The sequence below is a fragment of the Mytilus trossulus genome, chromosome 7 (genome assembly GCF_036588685.1).
Source record: "Mytilus trossulus isolate FHL-02 chromosome 7, PNRI_Mtr1.1.1.hap1, whole genome shotgun sequence".
NCBI classification, from domain to species: domain Eukaryota; kingdom Metazoa; phylum Mollusca; class Bivalvia; order Mytilida; family Mytilidae; genus Mytilus; species Mytilus trossulus.
In genome coordinates this window covers 15,911,104-15,933,776 of record NC_086379.1, presented here as the reverse complement: position 1 = coordinate 15,933,776, position 22,673 = coordinate 15,911,104, and the positions used below count along the sequence as shown (strand labels likewise).

General features: G+C 32.1%; 2 protein-coding genes across 2 annotated transcripts; both read left to right on the top strand.

Annotated features, from left to right (window-relative positions):
- Positions 1-6,304: 6,304 nt before the first annotated feature.
- LOC134726200 (uncharacterized) lies at positions 6,305-8,017 on the top strand. Its single transcript, XM_063590599.1, has one exon. The coding sequence runs from the start codon at positions 6,305-6,307 to the stop codon at positions 8,015-8,017; it is 1,713 nt and encodes a 570-aa protein (XP_063446669.1).
- Positions 8,018-13,687: 5,670 nt separating this feature from the next.
- On the top strand, positions 13,688-19,501 carry LOC134726199 (monocarboxylate transporter 12-like). The gene is made up of 5 exons (XM_063590598.1): positions 13,688-13,781; positions 15,363-15,506; positions 15,877-16,020; positions 17,511-18,446; positions 19,047-19,501. The coding sequence occupies exons 1-5, from the start codon at positions 13,688-13,690 to the stop codon at positions 19,280-19,282; spliced, it is 1,554 nt and encodes a 517-aa protein (XP_063446668.1). The 3' UTR covers positions 19,283-19,501.
- Positions 19,502-22,673: the final 3,172 nt, after the last annotated feature.

Here is a 22,673-nt window from a genome sequence, read left to right as displayed (position 1 = left end):
TATTATAAAAATGATAGGTCACCGTGCATTTTCTCAAGCTACAGGTTGTGACAAAATGACAAATTTTGTATGGATTATACAGAAAAAAACACAATTTTGTGAATAGAAACTAAACAAAATGATAGAATTGTAAAATAAATTAGGAAAAGATTGCTTTCAGACATTGCTTTTAGAATATCAAAAGAAAAGATAGGGTCACCGTACGTTTTTTCCAGATAAAATACAAAATAGGAAATTTTCATGTAGAGTCCTTCAGAAAATGCACTGTTGTAGATTTACCTCCCCTTAAATTGCCAATTTGAAAATGTTCAAAAACAACCAAAAATAATCAACACTTGTAAAACTATTAATATTTCTAAGTTATATTCTTATAAATTGGTTCTTTTAAATGAAAATTTACATTAAATATCTGCATTCCTGCAACAAATTTTGCTAACTTGATAGAAAATATGGACCTTAGTTTCTCTGTTTTTTACAATCCAAGATGGCGAAAGACACCCATACCACCTTAATACCGTAAAGCAATAACAGAGACAAACAAAAATGACAAAAACGACTATTATATCAGATGCAAATTCAAAATATGGACAAATGAAACCAAATAAGTACTCCATGGTGTAATCATTCACACGATTCAAACATGGTCAAGCGAATAATTTCTCTAAATAGTTTGACCAAAAACCGTTATGTGTGTGTAGCAGTAATTTAAAAAAAAAATATAATCTAGGATCTGTTGTTCGAAGCGAATTAAATTTAAACTATAAACATTAAAAATGTACATCGACTGTCGTGTCGTAGAGGATGATTTGACATCCAGTAAACCAATAACATATATATCAGGCTGAAACATGTTTAATGTGGCATCACTATGTTATGTGCTCCATCGACATGCCGGATTTGTATACTAGTACATGAGATTTATTTTAAAATGACCCTAAATCACAATTTAATTTTTCGATAATTGTTTTGTTTTTAAAGCTTACATTTTAGAAAATCCATTTTCGAACAGGTTGTTTGTAAAGATTGTAAAGATGCATTTTCGATAAATCTATTTATTTGTGAAATTCAAAAGTTTTACACAAATATTGGATATTAATCAATCAATCAATCAATCCAGAATTTGCAACTGACCAAAGTAAGCTAAACTGTAAACTTTGGCGATATTATATATACATGTCTTTATGATAGATTAGATTATTAACTTTCAACGGCAAACAGTTAATACATATTACGGAGAATTGTTAGTTTAAAAATATTTATTTATAGTGGATTGGGAAACAAGTTTTGCAACTTATATTAATCCCTTTCCACTTTGCGGGTGCGAGTGCTGCCTTGTAGCGGCATTAGCCTACTCTTTTTCGAAATCTACAAGGGTGTCTTTAACGTGCAAGAGATATGGCTCTCTCTTAACACGGGTCAGCCATTTATCGTCCCCGTCCAACGGACTATCATCGTTTCCTCAAGACCATACTCGCAAATGGTGTCAAGGGAGAGCCGAAAATTGAGTTCCTGAAATTTTCATCCCAAACGGGAATCGAACCAGGAACCTTTGTGTTAGTAGTCCGATGCACTAACCACTACACCACGGCTCTCAATTGAATTGTTGTCTAAGATAGATTATAAATAAATAAAACGCAGAAGCCAAAAGAGTTCCAATGTCTTTGAAAGTATTATCAAGAGGAGATGCCATACTAATATTTAATCACAACACCAGCCATTAACAACGCCCCTAAGTAAACACCGTACAGAATGAATAATGCACTATTGTGAGTTTGCCGAATATCTGCCGGGAACATTTATAAAGAAATGTCCTTTTCATGAAATAATTTTGAATTCTAGAAAAAAAAGGTGCCTTTCAATAGGATAGGTTTGACCATATAATGAACCCTAGTTACAAACATAATACAAACATAATAAAACATTGTAAAAGGTTAGGTGCAAACATTTTCTAGCTCAGGAGAAAACAGTTCGAATAATCTGCAAGGTACGATTTATTATTGAATATTAGAAAACCAAAGCGCTTAATATTGTACTTCTTTATTGGTTATCTTCAAACCTGAATCCTCTTATTGCTTTGGTATATATATATATATATATAAAAAAAATACTGTAATGAAAATTAAAAGTAATTACAGTCTGAGACAGGAAACTTTAAGGCAAATTGGCTATGACATTATAAATATTCAAAATATGGACAAATAAACAAAATTGTTTCTCCATTTCTCAACCATTGATACTAGCCAAACATGTTCAGAAGGATAGTTTATCTAAAACGTTGGTTTAAAAGTATTTCACAAATGTGTAGCAGTAAACTTTTTCATGTTTCTTAAATTTATTTGGGATCTGTTGTCTGCATCGAATTAACTGTGAACTGGTCTGCCTATTAGGCCATGTTGATTTAATATGAATATACGTTGTGCTAGAGAAGAGCGTCTAGCCGAATTTGAAAGATCTTGTTCACATGGTTACGTAGCAGTCCGCAGAAAGACATGTTACTCTAAATGGACACATTATTGTCACTCCAAATTGACCAGTCATTGTTCTAACTGATAATTAAGGCGTTTTTAGTTGAGAAGTATCAAATACAATTATCCATTCTCAATGTGTAAGTCATCAGTTAAAATATGGTCAACCAGATTAAATTTAATCCCTAACATATTAGGATATAAATAATGTTGCCGTTAAAAGATTGGTGTTGTATAACACTTTTTAATCTAATTTCTGCCATTGACATTATACTTCAAACAATAATTCCATCTATTTTCAATATCATTTAGTAAACGTAATAACCAAATTGTGATATCTATATCCTGCTGTAAAAGTTTTTTAGAAATAAAAACTATCATTGAAATGTGAGTCCCTGTATATAGGCGGGAACCGAAACAAAGAGAGGTGCAAATTTCATAAGAAGGAGCTATCGTATCATCACCACCAGAAGGAAGGGTAGAAAATGTCGCCCAGTTTGTCATTAAATTTGGCATGACGATTGTGAGATTCAAACATGAATGTTTAAAATAGACAACGGTCCCTATTGACTTTGAATGTAGTTAGATTTAGTTGAGATGAATTAATTTCATTTGGATATTTAGATAATTCAAAAAATACAGGGAAACATCTCCCTAATGCAAAACTCTGATTCCTTGCCCGGCTTCGGCTACATATTTTGTCTTGGTCAGCTCTTAAATATTTTTACAAGTTATGAATTTTAATATATTTTGGTCTCGAGAATCACTTAAGAAATGTGCATCTGGTGCAGTTAAATTGGTTCCGGTTTGTTTACAGAAAACATATAGTTAAAATCTCAGCAGTTATATTGTTAGATATATCTTAAACGATGTTTTGTTGTGTCCTTTTACTATTCATAACAGCAAAGGAATAAATATACAAGAAGAAGATCACATTTCGTTCTATAGGACTAGCCAATCACTTGCTGGTTTATATCTTAAAGAATCATAAATCCTATCAAGGAAAAACCGAATGGAAAAAATATGACATAAATACCGAGCTCCAAGGTAAATTCAAAAAGAGAAAGTCCATAATAACAGGCAAATCAAGCATTATTAACCAACGGAACAAGTGGAAATTCAGAGCATTGTGTGTTAAACTTTGTCTTATAGCTAGCTAAACCTCCCATTTCTACGTCTGTTGTTTATAATTCCGGAATGATTTATTTTTGTGCATGTCCATTTAGTATATTTTTTGTAAGTTTCAAAACTTAAAAAAAGGAATTGGAAACGACTTTCATAGGTAAACAAAAAGGACGATTAATCAAATAGGTAAATGTCTGTTTGCTATTTTTTTTGTAGTGTAATAGAAAATAGTAATCCTAACTAATTATGGATACAAAACGAACTTCGAAGGACAGTTGAAGCTTATCCAAGTCTTAATAAAAGTTTGCACCGTTATTAAAACATAAGGTCTGTGTAGTTAGCATTTACCGGATTTTGTATTTTTGGAAATGAAATTCAGTATTTAGATATAAGAAGATGTGGTATGAGTGCCAATGAGACAACTCTCCATCAAAGTCACAATTAGTAAAAAGTAAACCATAATAGGTCAAAGTACAGTCTTCAACACGGCGCCTTGTCTCACGCCGAACAGCAAACTATAAATGACCCCAAAAATGACTAGTGTAAAACCATTCAAACAGGAAAACCAACGCTCTAATCTATATAAAAAAACGAGAAACACTTATGAACCACATCAACAAACGACAACCCCTGATCTGTATATTTATTTCATAGTTCACTGAAAATAATTTTCTGATCAGAAACAACAACTACATGTTGGCAAAATTATAACAAAATTCGAATCATCACAATTTAAGTCAGTTGATTGCTTTCGCAGTTTACCTGTTAATTGTGCCTTAAAAAAAAGAAAGAAGCAATATTTCAGTTATTTGCTTTGCTGTTAAATTAAAATCAATTTTCTTATACTTTGACATTTCATCCGTGTGTCTTTTATTTCATATTATATTGCATACATTTTTAATCCATAAAATCAACTGCTGCACAAAACATAAAAACTATATATAATTGATCAACTGCTCTGTGTAAGATACCCGATTTCTTCTATCGAAAGCTAGATAGTTTGTTTTCATTAAGGCAGTGGCTATTTTGCCGGCTCCGGCAAAATAGCGATTTATATAGTGTTATGCTATTTTGCCAGTCTTAGTTAAGATTAAAATAGAAGTATAGAAATTAAGAAAAGAAAAAATATAGAAACATACACTTCAATAAGAAATCGCTCTACAACTAAGTATTCTTTAAACATTTATACCAAACGTGCAAATTAAAATTGATATTCTTTAGTCTCTAAAAATATGTCTTTTTTAAAAAGTAAAATATTGAAATTGATACTAGTTCTTTTTATCTTTAATAGGAGGTATACAAAAAATTCTTTATAAAAATATATAATACGCATAAGCAAAGCATACGGACCCATATAAAAAAATCGACATTCTGATTAAAACAAAAAAAAAATAATATATAAGATTTGAAACAAAAAGTAACACCCAACAATCTCATATAAAAAAAGAAGATGTGGTATGAATGCCAATGATACAACTCTTCACAAGAGACCAAAATGACACATCAATTAACAACTATAGGTCACCGTACGGCCTTCAACAATGAACAAAGCCCATACCGCATAATCAGCTATAAAAGGCCCGGAAATGACAATGTAAAACAATTCAAACGAGAAAATTAACGGCCTTATTTATGTACGAAAAATGTATATCAATGTTATAGCGGGATCCACACCTCTCTCCCCTAATCTGGGACAGTGGTATAACAGTACAACATAAGAACGAACTATAAAAATCAGTTGAAAAAGGCTTAACATACATCTAACAAAAACACAGTAGATGTAATTAAATGGGTGCAGTTAACTAAAATTGAATGACTAGGAACGCAAGGCGAACAAAAAGGTTACTAGTATTGACATCTAGCCACATATATCATTTGTGCATAAATAGTTTCCTTAAAAAAAAAATTTCATATAGTCTTGATTAAAAATCTGAACTAAGACCGGAAAAATAGCAAAACTCTATATAAATTGCTATTTTGCCGGAGCCGGCAAAAAAGCAACTGCCTTTATTAAATATCCTTCTGTAATAAATGCGATGGAAAGATGGACAGATGTTTAACGTAAAGTGGCTTATTTGGAACGACATCATGCAAATGTAATAGAATATAACAATATTTTATTTACCTATTCTTATACTCTGATCATTATTACAAGTGAGGATGGGGTGGTGAGGTCAACAGGGCGGGTAGGGGTAAGTAGTATAGGCATGTCACATATTCTTATGACGGTCTGTCCAAAACCAAGAGTATCGTCTATGTTTGGCTTTAGTTATAAATGGTAGACCTTTTATAGTATTTTTTAAATCAATCTCAATTACTTTCTAATTCGTGGACATTTTGAGATTTCGAGTGTAATGTTTTGTTTGTATGTTAATGTCTGAAGTCAGACTAGGATGGATATTTTGCGAAGGTCTCAAAAGGCACTCAAAATTATCATATAATATTATCGGGGCTGTCGATAAATCATTTTTAATGTTTGAAAACGTTTCAAACGTTAACTACAAACGTAGAACTACTATTATACCAAACAAATGAATTAATTTTTTATAGTTCTTAGGCATTACTAAGAAAGAAGCCTCTGTATTATTTTTAACGGAATTAATACTGTATTTGTAATTCATGTTTCTATCTTATTAAAAAGACATAGTTTTTTTCGTATGATGTAAAACATGTAAAATAATCTATCCATAACGCAGGTTCTTTAATTTGGGAAAATGACAGAAATGGATAATTCTCATGCAAGAACAACTTTAACATTCATCCAAAAAAGGAAAAACACGTTAGACAGTATCACGCTCGATGGAACTACTTTAACCATACCAGAAGTCCTTGCAGTCAGCATTGAGCCAAGCATGAAAGTAAAAATTGCTGAAATATCCATGGAAGAGTTAACAGCAAATGCAGTGTATCTAAAAAAGAAGTTAGAAAAAGGACTTGTTTTGTATGGGATAAACACAGGCTTCGGTGGAAGTTCCGACGTGCGTTCGTGTAAATTTGAAGATGTGCAGATGGCGTTGATCCGTCTTGTAAATGTTGGAATGGGTCGAATGTTTCCTTTAGAAATGATTAGGGCTGCAATGGTAACGAGGGCAAATTGTCTTGCAAAAGCATATTCTGGAGTACGTGCTGAAGTGGTCACAACTCTGACTGATCTTATCAATAACGATATTGTGCCCGAAGTTCCACTGCGTGGATCTGTTAGTGCTAGCGGAGATCTGATGCCTCTAGGTTATATTGCAGCAACCATGATAGGAAGAGAAGATATGAAAGTGTTTAAAGGAGGGAAAATAATGTCTTGTCCACAAGCTCTTGCAGAGGCTGGTATATCACCGATTGTATTTGGCCCAAAGGAAGGCTTAGGGGTAATAAATTCATGTTCATTCACTGCCGGGTTCTCGGCTCCAACACTTTATGACGCAAATTTGCTTCTTCTTCTTACCCAAGTATGTACCGGACTGTCAATTGAAGCAGTGAAAGGAAGAACAGAGAGCTTCCATCCTCTTATCCACAACTGTCTTCCTCATATAGGTCAGAAAGAAATAGCAAGGAATATGTTGTCAATTCTAGAAGGTAGTAAGTTAGCTATCACGACATTAGACATGAACCTGCCAGACAAATGTGGAGTTCTTAAGGAAGATCGTTATAGTGTGCGGAGTTCACCACAATGGCTTGGACCAGCTGTTGAAACACTTAACGAAGCATGCAGAAGAATAACAATTGAACTTAACAGCGCAAATGATAATCCACTAATTGACCATCGCACAGATACAGTTTTACATAACGCTAATTTCCAGGGAGAAACTATGTCTATCGCAATGGACCAAACACGACAAGCGCTTGGAATTTGCGGGAAGCTACAATTTGCTCTATTCGAAGAGGTTGTAAATGATAAGCTGAATTTCGGATTGCCACCGAATCTAAGTGGATGTGACATCAATGTTGATTTCGGATTCAAAGGCTGTGATATAGCAATGACCTCTTACATGTCTGAACTCGATCATTTTGTCAACCCTATGAGTAATCATATATTGAGTGCAGAATGCCACAACCAGGCAATCAATTCAATGGCTTTAGTCTCCGCGCGATTCACCTCAGAGGCAGTTGAAATTGTACAAATGATGACAGCAAACCTACTTCTTCTGACTGCACAGGCCATCGATCTACGTCACCTCCGAAATCTCGTTCTTAAAGAAATTGACTTACTTGCGCAAGAATATCTCGACATTACGTCGACTTTAAAGGAGATAGAATGGTATGACTTGCTGTTTTTATCTAAACAAAAGGCTTCGAAGGAGACAAATTTCCTATCAGGAAAAGAACACACAGAAGCTGGGGAACGTCTCTCAAATAGAATGTGTACCCTTTACAAAAATGCATGTAATGGAAATATAGATGCCGCCAAACAGATGGGAAAAGGTAGATTATAAACATTTATATTGTCTTATATAAAATCATAACGATGGGGAGATAAAAGCCTCTCTATTATTAAAAATGATAAACTAAAATTAATGGTGAAATTCACATGAATAGACAGCATTAATATGATTAAAAGTAGATATGGGATAAGCGTCAATTATGGAACAGCAACCAAGCGACAAAAATAAGCCAAATACATTAAAAGCGAACATGCAGTCTCCAACAATCACAGGTGTGTTTTTTTATTTGTAACACTCTAAATCGTACCGAGTCTTAAAAAGTTAAAATTAATTAAACCAAAACATTAGTATACTGCTATCAAAACCCATATATCTAAAAAACGGAAAAAAAAAAATTTGACATACGACAAATACTGACGAGAATGGAAAAGGCACGTGAAAATGTGGCGGTGTCAAAAAGGTTGTTGTTATCAATTTATTTAAACATTTTAAATATTTTCCAGTCAAATTTGATATTTTTCTAAATTTTTTAATACTAAGCTAACTTTTTGAAGACTTACCCAGAAGTGGGCTAAACATTAGAATTAATACTCAAATTTAATTGTTACACATTACCGTTCAAATTCTATTTAAATGATCTAGGTCTGTCGTAAAATTTCAATATGTTCGATATGATATTGCGACAGAAATAGTCATCTCATACATTCTTCGATACATTCTCTTAAATATTGTACTATCTTATTCCAGGCACAATGAAAATGTACAACTTTATACGAAAATACCTCAATATTCCCTTTTATTGTGGACAACATGGCATCGATTCCTGGCTAAGAAAGATCCTACAGTCCATACAGAGCAGAGAGATAGAAAATGTGCTCGAGGAGATATTTACACCAATCTTGAACATTGATGACATGTAAATTGAAAGACCAAATTTAAAAATCGAACAACATATGCCATACACAGTCTTGCAACTAGAGTATAATGTTATTTAAAAGTTTTGTTTTTGAAAATTGTGGACTGATTGCAAAAGGTCTAAGACATATCAAACGAGTACCTCAATTCAAAAAAATTGCAGACGTTTAAGAAATTTGTTTAAAATACCGAAGTTAATTTTAGGCATTAACACCCGTTGAAAATAATATCACATGTTGCTATGGTTGGGTGGTGCGTATGAAGGGTTAGTGAAACTTAACAAATAGCACGTGTCCAATGAAATGAATGGATAATATAACAAAATTGCATATAGTAAAATAAATATTATTAGCACCTTCCCATTTAAGCAAAAGAAAGTTGTCGTGAATTTAAAACAGTTGAGCAAGTTTAGCTAGTTGAAAATTATTAAGTCAAGACAAATCTTAAAAAAAAAACATGTATCTTTTTGTACACTTTTTTGTGTTTGTTGATTCGATAAATTTGCATTTTAATCAACGTTTTAAAGTTATTTGATATAAGTACGTAAATAATTCGTGGGAATGTCGACATTGGGTAATACGATCTCTAGCATCTAAATGTATATTGTTGAATTGCAAAAGGTGGAAAGTCCTATTACACAAGTCCTGGATCAATCATTCATTGTGGTTCTTATTAAAACATAAGTGCAGATTATAATGATGTGAAACATGTGAACATTTTTTGAAACAAGTTAAATATGTATTATAAGTCGTCTATTTGAGACACATAGTCACTAATGAAAACTTGTCTGCACTAAAGAACTTAACAATGAATGTCTAGATGTCAGACGAAACGGGAATTCGTACACTTAATAAGGATAATCATTGTAACAATTTTATGTGGTTGTGGTTCTGCCTGGAATTAAATTTTAGATAATTATATATGATAAAGAACAATATTTAGGTTCATAACTATATGAACATTTAATATTTCATATCAATGTTAACATTTAAAAAAATAACTTAAAGTGTATTGTTTTGTGTGTATAACTTTTATTTTTATTTTTATTCATATTATATGTGTTATGTACATACAAACTAAATATAATACATTCATTTAACATGTTTAATATATAAATAAATTGATATGTTTGAAAATATATCAGTATTTAGAAAATAAATGGACATATGACAGCTTGCTATGGATTAATCAATTGACAATTGACATACATTAATTTGTTTTGTACTTTTGTTATACTAAAATGCAATTATTGATGAGTGGATTGATCGTTCAGACTAAAACTTTAGTTTTTTTTTTGGTTGTTATTGTTGCTGTCTCGTTATATCTTTAATATATTTCATTCGCACTGTTACTATTAAAAGAACACTATGCAGAATTTGATTAGGATTTACAATTATATGATAGCGATAGTAAAAATTTACATAATTGTGCTAGAAGAATGGCCAGATACAATTTTCCGTGGTGACACTGAGTATAACGTATTAGTTTACCACTTTGACTGCAGAGAGATCAACGTTAACTACCCTTCCGGAGCACCTGCGATCACCCCTAGTTTTTGATGGGGTTCGTGTTGTTTATTCTTTAGTTTTCTATGTTGTGTCGTGTGTACTATTGTTTTTCTGTTTTTCTTTTTAATTTTTAGCCTTGGCGTTGTCAGTTTGTTTTAGATTTATGAGTTTGACTGTCCCTTTGGTATATTCGTCTCTCTTTTTTTAACGGTCATTTATTTGAAGCAAATATTACATACAAATTACTTAAATTGTTTCGTACAAAGGCTGAAAAATATAGAATGAGAAATGTAAAATTACACCTGTCTGGAGAGTCACATCCCCGTTGAAACACCAAGAACGAAAATGTTATAATACGAAATTTAAACATCAAGAACACACACAACAACATGGGTTTTATGGTAATGCGACTGTTTTAACAAACAAATCTTTCGAAAAAACTAATACAAAAAGTCATGAGCCTTATTGTATAAATAGAATCATATTCAAAACAGTATGGTCCTGGCCATTGATTGACGACCTAAATTATCCCATTGACTGGGACAGATTAGGTGAACGTTTGTCTGTAACGACCATTGCTCACTTCTTACTTATTATAGAATTTAAACTGTGGGGTCACCAAAGGTTCTTACCGCCTTTAATAATAAAATAATTCGAAAAATTATTCAGGAATAACCTTTATGTTTTGATTTATATTATTAATATAAATCAACACATAGTATTATTCCGGATTCGTTTTTCGAATTGCTTTATTTAGGTGTTGAGAACCTTTGGTGACCCCACAGATTCAGTGTCTTTAACAAGTACATAGTGAGCAGTGATTGTTACCGACAAACGTTCACCTAATCTGTCCCAGTCAATGTGATAATTTATTTCGTCAATCAATGGCCAGGACCACACTGTTTTGAATATGATTCTAGGTTTATAGCTCATATATTTTCATATGTAAATACATCACACAACTGATTCATAAGGCAGGGACGAGAAAATGTTTTACTCATATGCGTGAATCCACGATCCTGCCTTGTAAACAAGTTACAAATTTTAAATAATACTAGAAATTTAACTTGTTAACAAAAGCAAAGAAAAATAAAAATCAAAGGTAATTTGAATCGCATCTAATGTTTCATACATATTTCAATAATGAATGGTGTTGGAATATATAGACGTTGTGTTAAAAAAAAAGTGAAATAAAAAAATACTGCACTCCAAGGGAAATTAAATACAGAAAGTCCCTTATCAAATGGCAAAACCAAAACCTCAAACACATCAAACGAATGGAAAGCAACTGTCGTATTCCTGACTTTCATTAATGACGTCATAGATTAAAATGTACGTTAAGATTTCAACGTCACAAACAAGGCTTTTTCTAACGACAAAGTGTATACGGTCAATGAATTCTGACAATCGTAACAGCATAAAGTGGCAGCATAAAAAAAAATGTCAGAGACATCAAATTGAATAAAAGTTTTCAACATCTGGCTTAACAAGCTGTTTGAGAACAACAAAGAAGTTGGTGTATAACGTCACGGTATTCAAATTGCACCGAGTACCTAAATTGCATCTATTGAACAAAAACAGCTGAGAAATTCCTAAAAGTTTTCTTTGAGACTAAACAATTTGTATTTGGATTATTAAAATATAATCCTGGTACTTTGATAACTATTTACACCACTGGGTCGATGCCACTGCTGGTGGACGTTTCGTCCCCGAGGGTACCACCAGCCCAGTAGTCAGCACTTCGGTGTTGACATGAATATCAATTATATGGTCATTTTTATAAATTTTCTGTTTACAAAACTTTGAATTTTTCGAAAATCTAAGGATTTTCTTACGCCCAGGAGTAGATTACCTTAGCCGTACTTGGCACAACTTTTTGGAATTTTGGGTCCTCAATGCTCTTCAACTTTGTATTTGTTTGGCTTTTTAATTGTTTTGATCTGAGCGTCACTGATGAGTCTTATGTAGACGAAACGCGCGTCTGGCGTATTAAGATATAATCCTGGTACTTTGATAACTATTGGAACAGGCATCTCCTATGTAGAAAATGGAGGATTAAGCCTAGCTTTATAGCTAACGAAACATCTCACATGTATGACAGTCCCATAAAATACCATTATATTGATAACGATGTGTGATCAAAACAAACAGTCATAAAAGGTAAAAATGTCAAATATTGGGGTACAGCAGTAAACATTGTTTTATAATCTTAATCAATACAAAAGTAACAAATATGTCAACAAAACAAATATAAAAAAAATGCATATAAACACTCAAAACATAAAGCACACAAGCAAATACGATAGACAAGAACATTACGAATGACCGAATTGGCAGGATGCATAAAATTATAAAAACCATATAATACCGCTTGACAGGTTCCCTATTCAGGTTATCATTGAAAACACTGAAAACTTGAAACCAATTATAAGTTAACGAATAAAAGTTCTGTTAATAGTGAAAATAAAATTAAATTCAGAAAGGGAAAAATAAAACTTCCATTTAATGTTCTCATTTACTATAAATAACAAACGACGAGCTTGGTACAAAATTGGTGTAAAATATTGCTATGCGAAAATAATCCTGGAGTACCAACTTCAAAATATTTTTTCTACTCTCTGTATACTTCTCTAGAACTTGCAAATTATCAGTACATGTATGCAGCTAGATTACAGATTTAATACTTTTGAAGTGAATATATCAATGAAATTAAAACGGTCCTTATCCTTATGTAAACATTGCATGGAAATTGATAGAGAAGACCGCAAATATATGTACAAAAAAAAAACAAGACGACTTTCTCTTAAAATTTGGACGGATAACCTATTTAATGAAAATATTCATTTCTATTTTGTTTAACCTGCAATGACAGACTTTTAAACTGTATTATTCACGGAAAACCAATATTTCTATATTGAACGTTCACCCGACAAACTGGTGAACTCGAACACTTAGATGTGAAAGAGGTACATTTTGTGAAAATTGTAACATGCAATGTACTTTGTGGAAAACTCCGAAAATTGTTGAACGGAAAGATCTTTAGATGTTGTTTAGACATGATTTTCTAAAGAAACAGTTTGATAAATTATTTCTTTTAAATGTACGAAATTCAATGCTGTTTAGAAATAACTTTTAGCCTCTATCATCACCAGCATTACTGATTTGATTTTCACGACTTTTTCATAAGAGTTAAATGTTCTATTGTTCTCGGTCAATAGATTTTCCATTGCTCCTTGTACATTCTAAAACACGAGAACAGCTGAATATAGTTATACATGCTAAAACAACTTTCAGAGTGATGTCCAAACCTTTTGAAAAGAAAGATGAAGATAACGATGCAAATCACGACGTACAAGCTCCTGATGGAGGTTGGGGATGGATTGTAGTAGTGGGTAAGAATATTTATTTACAATTAATATATATAAGTTGAATATTTTAAATCGAAATAATAAAATACTTTAGAATAACTATATTTTGACTCAATATATAAATGGACTTGTACAAGACTAAGAAACAGATAGAATGTGAGGCTTTGCGAGGCATTTCTATATCCAATTAGAAACTAGTACAACTACAATGTATTATTTTGAGACAACTATGGTTGTTCCATTTATACTGCATCTCTTGGAATGTTTTGAATGAACCATTTTGGATTAAAATCAATAACAATGAATTTAGAAAGAACGACTCTAAAGTTCCGCGAACCTGCATTCATTAATGACGTCATAGATTAATATGTGCGTTATGATTTCAACGTCACAAACAAGGCTTTTTCTAACGACAAAGTGTATACGGCCAATGAATTCTGACAATCGTAACAGCATAAAGTGGCAGCATAAAAAAAAATGTCAGTGACATCAAATTGAATAAACGTTTTCAACATCTGGCTTAACAAGCTGTTTGAGAACAACAAAGAAGTTGGTGTATAACTTCACGGTACCCAAATTGCACCGAGTACCCAAATTGCATCTATTGAACATAAACAGCTGAGAAACTCTTAATTTTTTTCTTTGAGACTAAACAATTTGTATTTGGATTATTGGACAATATACACGTCTTACAAAATAGGTTAAAATATTCAAATATACACTAAACGTTCACAATTTATATCAACAGATGAAACTTTCACTGGAAAAGAAAAACTTACGTAAACGCCACCATGCGACGTTCACAAAAAGTCATCTTTTAAAAATGAACAAAAAAAAATGTCACAAACATCAATTTAGAAAAAAATGAATAGTGAGTTTGTACTAAAGTCAAATTGTTCTAAATATTTGAAAAAAAAAAAAAAATATCTGTTATTTGATTTTTAATGGTGTGAATTTAAGCATGGATGCAATGGATTAAAAATCAAATTGGTGTACCTATATTATCAAGAACTATACGGCTACAAAATAAACACAGAATAGAATGTTTGTCTTGATCATAAAAAACCGTAGGTGAAAAAACTGTCAAAATAGGTGCAATTTGGGTACCGTCACGTTAAGTTTGTTTTGGTATCGAAGTTAATGAATAAAGTGCCAGTTACACTGACCTACTTTTTTTACGCAAATAAATTCGTTTCTAGAATACAATGAATGACTATCGAATACATGTATGTTCTGTGTAAGAAACATAATAAAAATCAATACTTTTTTTAACTAGAGTTATAATGTAAACCTGCCAAAATAAAAACAGGAAACTGATGGATAGATATAACAAGATGTGGAATGAGTGCCAATGGGACAACTCTCAATCCAAGTCATAATTTGTAAAAGTAAACCATTATAGCTCAACTTACGGTCTTCAACACGGAGCCTTGGCTCACACCGAACAGCAAGCTATAAAGGGTCCCAAAAATTACTGGACGTGTAAAACCATTCAAACGGGAAAACAAACGGTCTACTTACAAATTCAAATATGATTTACAACTGTTACATCTATACATAATAGTTGTGTATTCATAAATTTATACACATTTATTTGGTTTACAGGTGCAGTGATAATTCACCTTCTAATCGGAGGTGCTGTAAACACATTTGGTGTATTATACGTTGAATTATTGGAATTATTCCACGAGAATGCAAGTAAAACAGCTTGGGTTGGTTCCGTGGCTAACGCAATGGCCTTAATTTTCAGTAAGATTAGTTCTGTATTATATAAATTGAAAAAGAACAGTTTATTCTATTTTTTTTTATTTATCATACGATTGTCAATATATATATATATTACTTTTATAATCGAGTCTAAATTGAAAACTACGTTCAAACCTATGATTGCGTTGGATAAAAACCACAATGTTTATACGTGTGCATGTAAAACAAATTTCGTAGTAGAAGTGTCTAAAAACAGCACAAACAACATTTTCCTAAAGCTTTAATATGTATATATTCTATTCGAAATATTTAAACTTTATTGAAAACAGAAATATATTCAAAAAGTGAAATTCATCAAAATGAACGATTCTTATTTCGCAATACCGTTAACAAATAAAATTATACTTTTCAGGTCCACTCTCAAGTGCGTTGAGCACAAGGTTTTCCTGTCGCTCAATGACTGTAGTCGGAGGGGTGTTTACGTCTATTGGTTGGCTCACCACAGGATTTATGCCTAAAATAGAGTATATGTTTTTAACTTACGGCCTTGTAGCAGGTAATTTCAAATTGTAATAGTACTTTTTGTTCTTAGAACTTAGAATATAACTCTTTAAATCAGTAAGGTTTATTTCATTGGCAGTTGCGTGATATTTCAGTTCAATTTCTTATATTTTCTTTAATTGGATGTTGAACACTTTCGTATGGTATAGTGTTGAAGAAAGACTATGCCCACGTGTCAAACTTAAAAGTCTCAGTTAGAAATTACCCACACCCATCATTTATACTTTAAGGTTCTTTATGTTACACACAATGTGCATGATACACATGATACAAAATGTGTATTATTTAGTGGTGGTTACGTCAAATGTACGTGTTTAATGGAAAAGCTTAAAAACCCATGATCAGTGCATATAAGTAGATATGTGGGATTAACGTATTTACATCTTGATATTTACATGTATGTATTCATCGCAAGTTTATTTTTTTTTATATCAGATAAAAGAAACAGTCTTTAAATTAAAAGTTCTTCGTATAAAAGGCCCACACTCAGAACAATGTTTAAGAATGATAGAATGTATTGTTACTGTTATGTTTCAAATTTGATATACGTTTGACTCTCATGATCTGTACTTATGGTCATAATTATATCCTTTTAGAACGATGTTGGTGCATTTCATAGCACATGTTTCTAGCTTCGAGTTCTATTTATTCACAATTTCTGTTTGATTATTTATGTCTTTAATGGTACTGTCCAAAAAAAGGTTGAAGGACTTTGCCTTCATTTACAATGTTTACAAACATAGATTTGTCCATCTCATCTTTGATCTGTTTGATATTATAGCATTATTTTGATATTATTTGTTCATTTCCGCACAGTTTAATTGTTCCAGATCTACACTTCATTGTCCACATATTGTATACACCGATTTGTTTTGGGATTAAACTTGGCTATCATTGCATGAAGCATCCGTAAATATGAATGTACTTTACAAGATAAAGTTATCGTTCTGAAAAATGCGTTTCCTTTTCCAAATAAACAGGTAAATCGTTAAAAAAAAATAATCTGAAAATTTCATTGGAATCGTATATAATCTCGTTTTAAAAAATATTATTCTTTGTAATTAAGTATGGATATAAAAATTGTGGAGTGAATGTGCGATAAAAATATGCCATTAGGTTTTATGTGCTTTGTACATAATCTTCGCGCAACAACATTCTTAACACCATACGATAGTGCAATAGATATGTTCTTGCTTGATACATCAGAAATTTAAAATAAGATAGTTGATATTGTCACGTTTGTCAAAACGAAGACATCAAAAGATTCGATGTACAAAAAAGAAACGACTTTTACAAAGCTTAATCCAAAACAACTAACATCAGATAGATTTTTTTCTGCAGAATTACAAAATACAAGTGCTATTTCTTTCAAGGATTATACGTTTTTATAAATGAATATGCGAAAACAACTATCTTTGCTTTGAACCTGGTTCAGCTAGCATACTTTTGTCATTTTAATGCAATATATCATATATGTTTGATTAGGTATTGGAAAGTCATTGGCAAACATCTCAAGTATTATAATAGTAGGGAGATGGTTTGATAAAAGAAGATCACTCGTTAACGGTCTTGCAACAGCTGGGTCAGGAGTAGGGACTTTTATTTTTGCACCACTTTTGGAATTTCTCCTGAGGAAATACGGTTTCCAAGGAACAATGCTGGTTATGAGCGGTGTAATGTTAAATATGTGTGTCTGTGGATCTTTATTTCTTTCTGTCCCCAAAAGCGCAAAGCACAAAGTATCTAGTTTGGAAGGGATTTCAAATAAAGTATTTACAAATGATGAATCGACTGATTTCGCTGTGGCTGCTGTTCAGGAAAGGATTCAAAACAAATCAGTCAACGAAATTTCTAATACAATTATATCAGAGAAACTGATCAATGACAACAATGATAAAAAGTGCCGACAATCAATTATTGAAAAAAACAAAACTGTAAAAGATTATTTCGATTACACATTACTGACAAATAATCGCTTTCTTTGTTTATGTATATCTTTTATGTTAGCAACGCTTGGCCACTCACCTGCATCTATTATGTTGCCAGCCTTGGCAATGCAATTCAGTATAAGATCGAAGGATGCAGCCATCCTTTTGTCTATATCTGGGATAGCGGATATTATTGGACGTATAATGCTTGGAATTTTATGTGACATTAAGTTTTTTAAGAAGAATCGACAGAACTTGTATGTGATTGCTATTTTCACAAGTGGCGTTTCTAGCATATGTTGTGTATTTGCCAGCCAATATTGGCACTTTGTGTTATATTCCTGTATTTTAGGATTATTTGCTGGCGGCTCATACAATGTGTTGCCACCAGTTATTTTAGTGGACCTTCTCGGAATAGAGAATCTGGCCAGCTCATGTGGTATAGCTCTGTTATTTCAAGGTCTTGGATTCCTCGTTGGTCCACCTATGGCAGGTATGTAATCTAGATCAAATTAAAAAAACTAAACAACTCATATTATATAAATAGCATTTACATGTTAATCTATTTATACCCATTACTGACTCAAGTATGTTTTCTTTTTTTTATTGCTTGATTCTTTAGTACTGGTTTTGCTTGATGTAATAACTGGATAATTTCGTCCTCGTGCAATGCGCTGTGTATGTTTCAGTGTCATCACAATGATACATCTTTTATGAATTGATTGACAATAAGGCTTAATGTCTGTTAAAATGTGTTTAATGATTTTTCTAGTAAATTCCAGTACTGAGATAATCAGACAAGGAAATGTACTTTTCTCTAATGACCAAGAATAAAAGAACAGTAACAATATAAACACTCGATACAACCAGGAAAACACTACCTAAAACATTTTCATCAGATTTTGTGACCGCAATTGATTGTGAGGTAATATATTGTACTAGGTTATCGACTAGATTTCGGTAAAGCCTCAAATACAATGGAAAGATTGAAATGGACATTAATTTTGATACAGGACATCAATATACACAATCTTCTAGTTTTTAAACGACGAGTATCTATTCGATTTATGATTTTTTTTATTTTATTTTATAGGATTTTTGACAGACAAGTTCGGCGCATATCAATCCGGATTTTACTTTGCAGGAGTTTCTATGGTTACTAGTTCTATTGTCGTAATTCTCCCGGCTATTTTTGAGAGACTGAATAGATCCAAATACGAAATAGATATAGCTGACAGAAAAGTTAATGACTTTGATTTAGCTGAACACATAAAGAATGAAACCAAGATATCATCGGAAATAACGATGATCAGGCTACATGAAAGATGAACTTGACATAAGACAAATCCAAAATGTTATCATGTCATAATTAATACAGAGAAATTGAAAATAATCACTGGACATTTATGCAATACATAATTGACACCGTTTTTTTTAAATAATTATTGTAAAACTTATTGTCGTATTTGAATATTCAAAATAAGACAATGCGTGACAAAACCACGCATCAATATTTTCGATATACACATACGGCGATTATTTGTACTTTTCAATACATAGAACCATATCAAAACCCTTTTTTGTGTAACAGAAGCTAGTTGGATTCACTTGATATTTTTTCAATCTATTGTCCTTTTTGGCGCAAATATTCAGTTGTAAGTATCAAGTGACCGTCATCGGTTATATGAAATTGTGCGTGTTGTGAAGTAACCATGCCGTCTTTTTCAAGACTGGGAATTTAAGTTCATTCTGTGTTATGGTGGTATGAAAATAAGAACGATTGAAAGATTTAGACTACAATAAATACCACTAAAAAGCTTATAAGAAAATGGTCACAATGAACTAATCAACCGTGGATTAGATGGGGGAAAATGGAAAATAAAACAGTCATATATAATACATTCAATTATTTTTTCAATCATTACAAAAATTGGTCTATCAATGGAATAAAGTGAGTTTTTTGGTATCCATGCATTAAAAGTTATTTGTTAAACCCTCTACATATCATCTGCCCATTCGTATGGTGTTTACATATCACAATTGATACGTTATTCACGTGCTTGTTCACATTATACGGACTTCATATACAGGAGTGTGCTCCTTACGCAGAAACTGCTCCAACAAAGTTATGAGGAGGACAGATTAAAATTGACACTCCGTAAATTTTATGGACACCATCACGAATTGGTGGATCCATACGATGTGTCTTTGAACAAACTAGCTAAGAACATTTTCACCACATGGTAGATTGTGGTTTGTCATTATGTCGTCTAATCTTATAATTACCAAACGTGACTTATTCCCAATTGTGACTGTTTTGCTGAGTGTGAATTCGCATTACTATAAGACGTTTTACGGTACTTGTCTATCCCAAATTCATGTATTTAGTTTAAATGTTTAATGTTATATTTGTAATTCTCATCGGATTTTGTCAAATGTGTTGACGTCTTTACTATTATATTTATGTGTTATGGAAAGAAAAATTAATCACCGCCTTCATTTATTAGATTTAATTTTGTTCAACGTAATCTGTACGATAATTTACGTTTGAAGTTGGATTCATAACAAACTGGACATATATATATTATAGTTACTTGCTATTAATAAGTATTGCAATATGCATTGTATTTAAATGTAATATCAGTATTTAGTTCTATTATAATCTTAAATCAATCCTAATTCTATCTTACTTTTGAGATATAGTTTTTCATATGTGACGTCATTTTTGTGCTGTTCCAGAAATTTCATAAATTCAAATGTGACGTAATTTTTGTGCCTTTTCACCATCGTATGTGACGTCATTTTTATGATTTATTGCGTTGATGCCTGGACTGAGTCGGGTGTGTTTATTCTAAGTTGGTCTTTGCATTATGTATTCCGGTTTTTGTTTTCTGTAGTTAGTTAATACTTCAGTTTCATTATGTATATCTTTTATATTCATTTGATAAAATTTACTGTTTGCAATAGCATTAATTGTTCTAAATAATAGGGATGTTCTTATATCTGGGCGTCACTGGTGAGTCTTGTGTGGACCAAGCGCGTTTTTGGCGTATTAAATTTTAAACCTGATGCTTTTTGTTATCTATTAATCATGTGTTTCTTTGTCTAATACGTTCTCCCATTTGTTTGTATTGTATTCCTGTAATATTATGTTGTCATTTCAATGTTATATTTAACATTGCCATTAAAGTGCTAGGTTTGGCATGCCACAAAACCAGGTTCAACCCACCATTTTTTCCTTTAAAAATGTCCTGTACCAAGTCAGGAATATGACCATTGTTATATTATTGTTCGTTTCTGTGTGTGTTACATTTTAACGTTGCGTCGTTTGTTTTCTCTTATTTTTAAGTGTAAATTCACATTGCGATAAGACGTGTCACGGTACTTGTCTATCCCAAATTCATGCATTTGGTTTTGATTTTATATTTGTTATTCTCGTGGGATTTTGTCTGATGCTTGGTCCGTTTCTGTATGTGTTACATTTTAGTGTTGTGTCGTTGTTCTCCTCTCATATTTAATGCGTTTCCCTCGGTTTTAGTTTGTTACCCCGATTTTGTTTTTTGTCCATAGATTTATGAGTTTTGAACAGCGGTATACTACTGTTGCCTTTATTTATCATTATCAGACCAAGTAAGATATCTTTTTAATTATATTGATTTTAAAATCACCGAAATCTTTGATTTGGATTTCGCTAATTCAATACCTTTGTAGGTATATATTAAGACCTGGTTGACCAATACTTTCCTCGTATGCATGTCCCCTGTAAGGAATCTCTTCCTTTGTTGGCAGATATCTCATTTCTTATTAACATCTGTATAGTGTTGAAGACTATTAAATAGTGAATGGAAACGGGGAATGTGTTGAAGAGACAACAACACGAGCGAAGAGCATAAAATATCCCACAGCCACCAAGAATATGCGTGTATCTATGATGACCTCTAAATGTCTGTTGTTTTGTCATTAAATTAATTGATGTCTTGACATTGATATTTACCCTATATCTAATTTCATCATAGGAACTTGTACACTCTTGTGTATGAGTCAGGTCATCCAAGTCGACGTAAAATACATCCTTTTGATACAGTGTTCATTCAAAATATGTCATCAATAAAACTCAAAAAGTTAAATATGTGTTGTTCATCTTCAGAGGAAGGAAAAGTTCAAATATGTATGTTTCAGACACATCTGGGTCATTTACTTAAACATTTATATGTAAATGCATCAATTGAAACTGTACACTACTTTTTGAAACACACATATATTCAAATAGATTCATCAAATTGTATTACTTTGAAATTTAGATACGCTAGTCATTAACAGATTTTCAACCATTTATCTGCTTCATAATAACTAAAGTTCAAGGGTAAAAGCCGTTTGAATTCTTCTATGAGGTAGGTTTTAAAGGAAACCCAGTGTCGAGTAGCGGTAAAAGTTAAATGTTCCAACATAATTGTAGTTGTTACCTAGGAAGTAAATGACATTCCATTATCTCAAGTAATGTGTGTTGAGAAAATGTGCAATGGTTGACTACATGGTGGATTGTTATAGATTTTGAAACAGTAGTTGGTTTAACAAGGGCCAGTATTTTCATGAGATTTTGTATATTCTGGCATATGATGAGTTTTCTCAGAAGTATTAGGCAGCACTGATATCTGTCTTTGTTGACCCTTTTTCCATTTATCGTGAGTAAATGTTTATACTTGCAACATTTTTATGATCA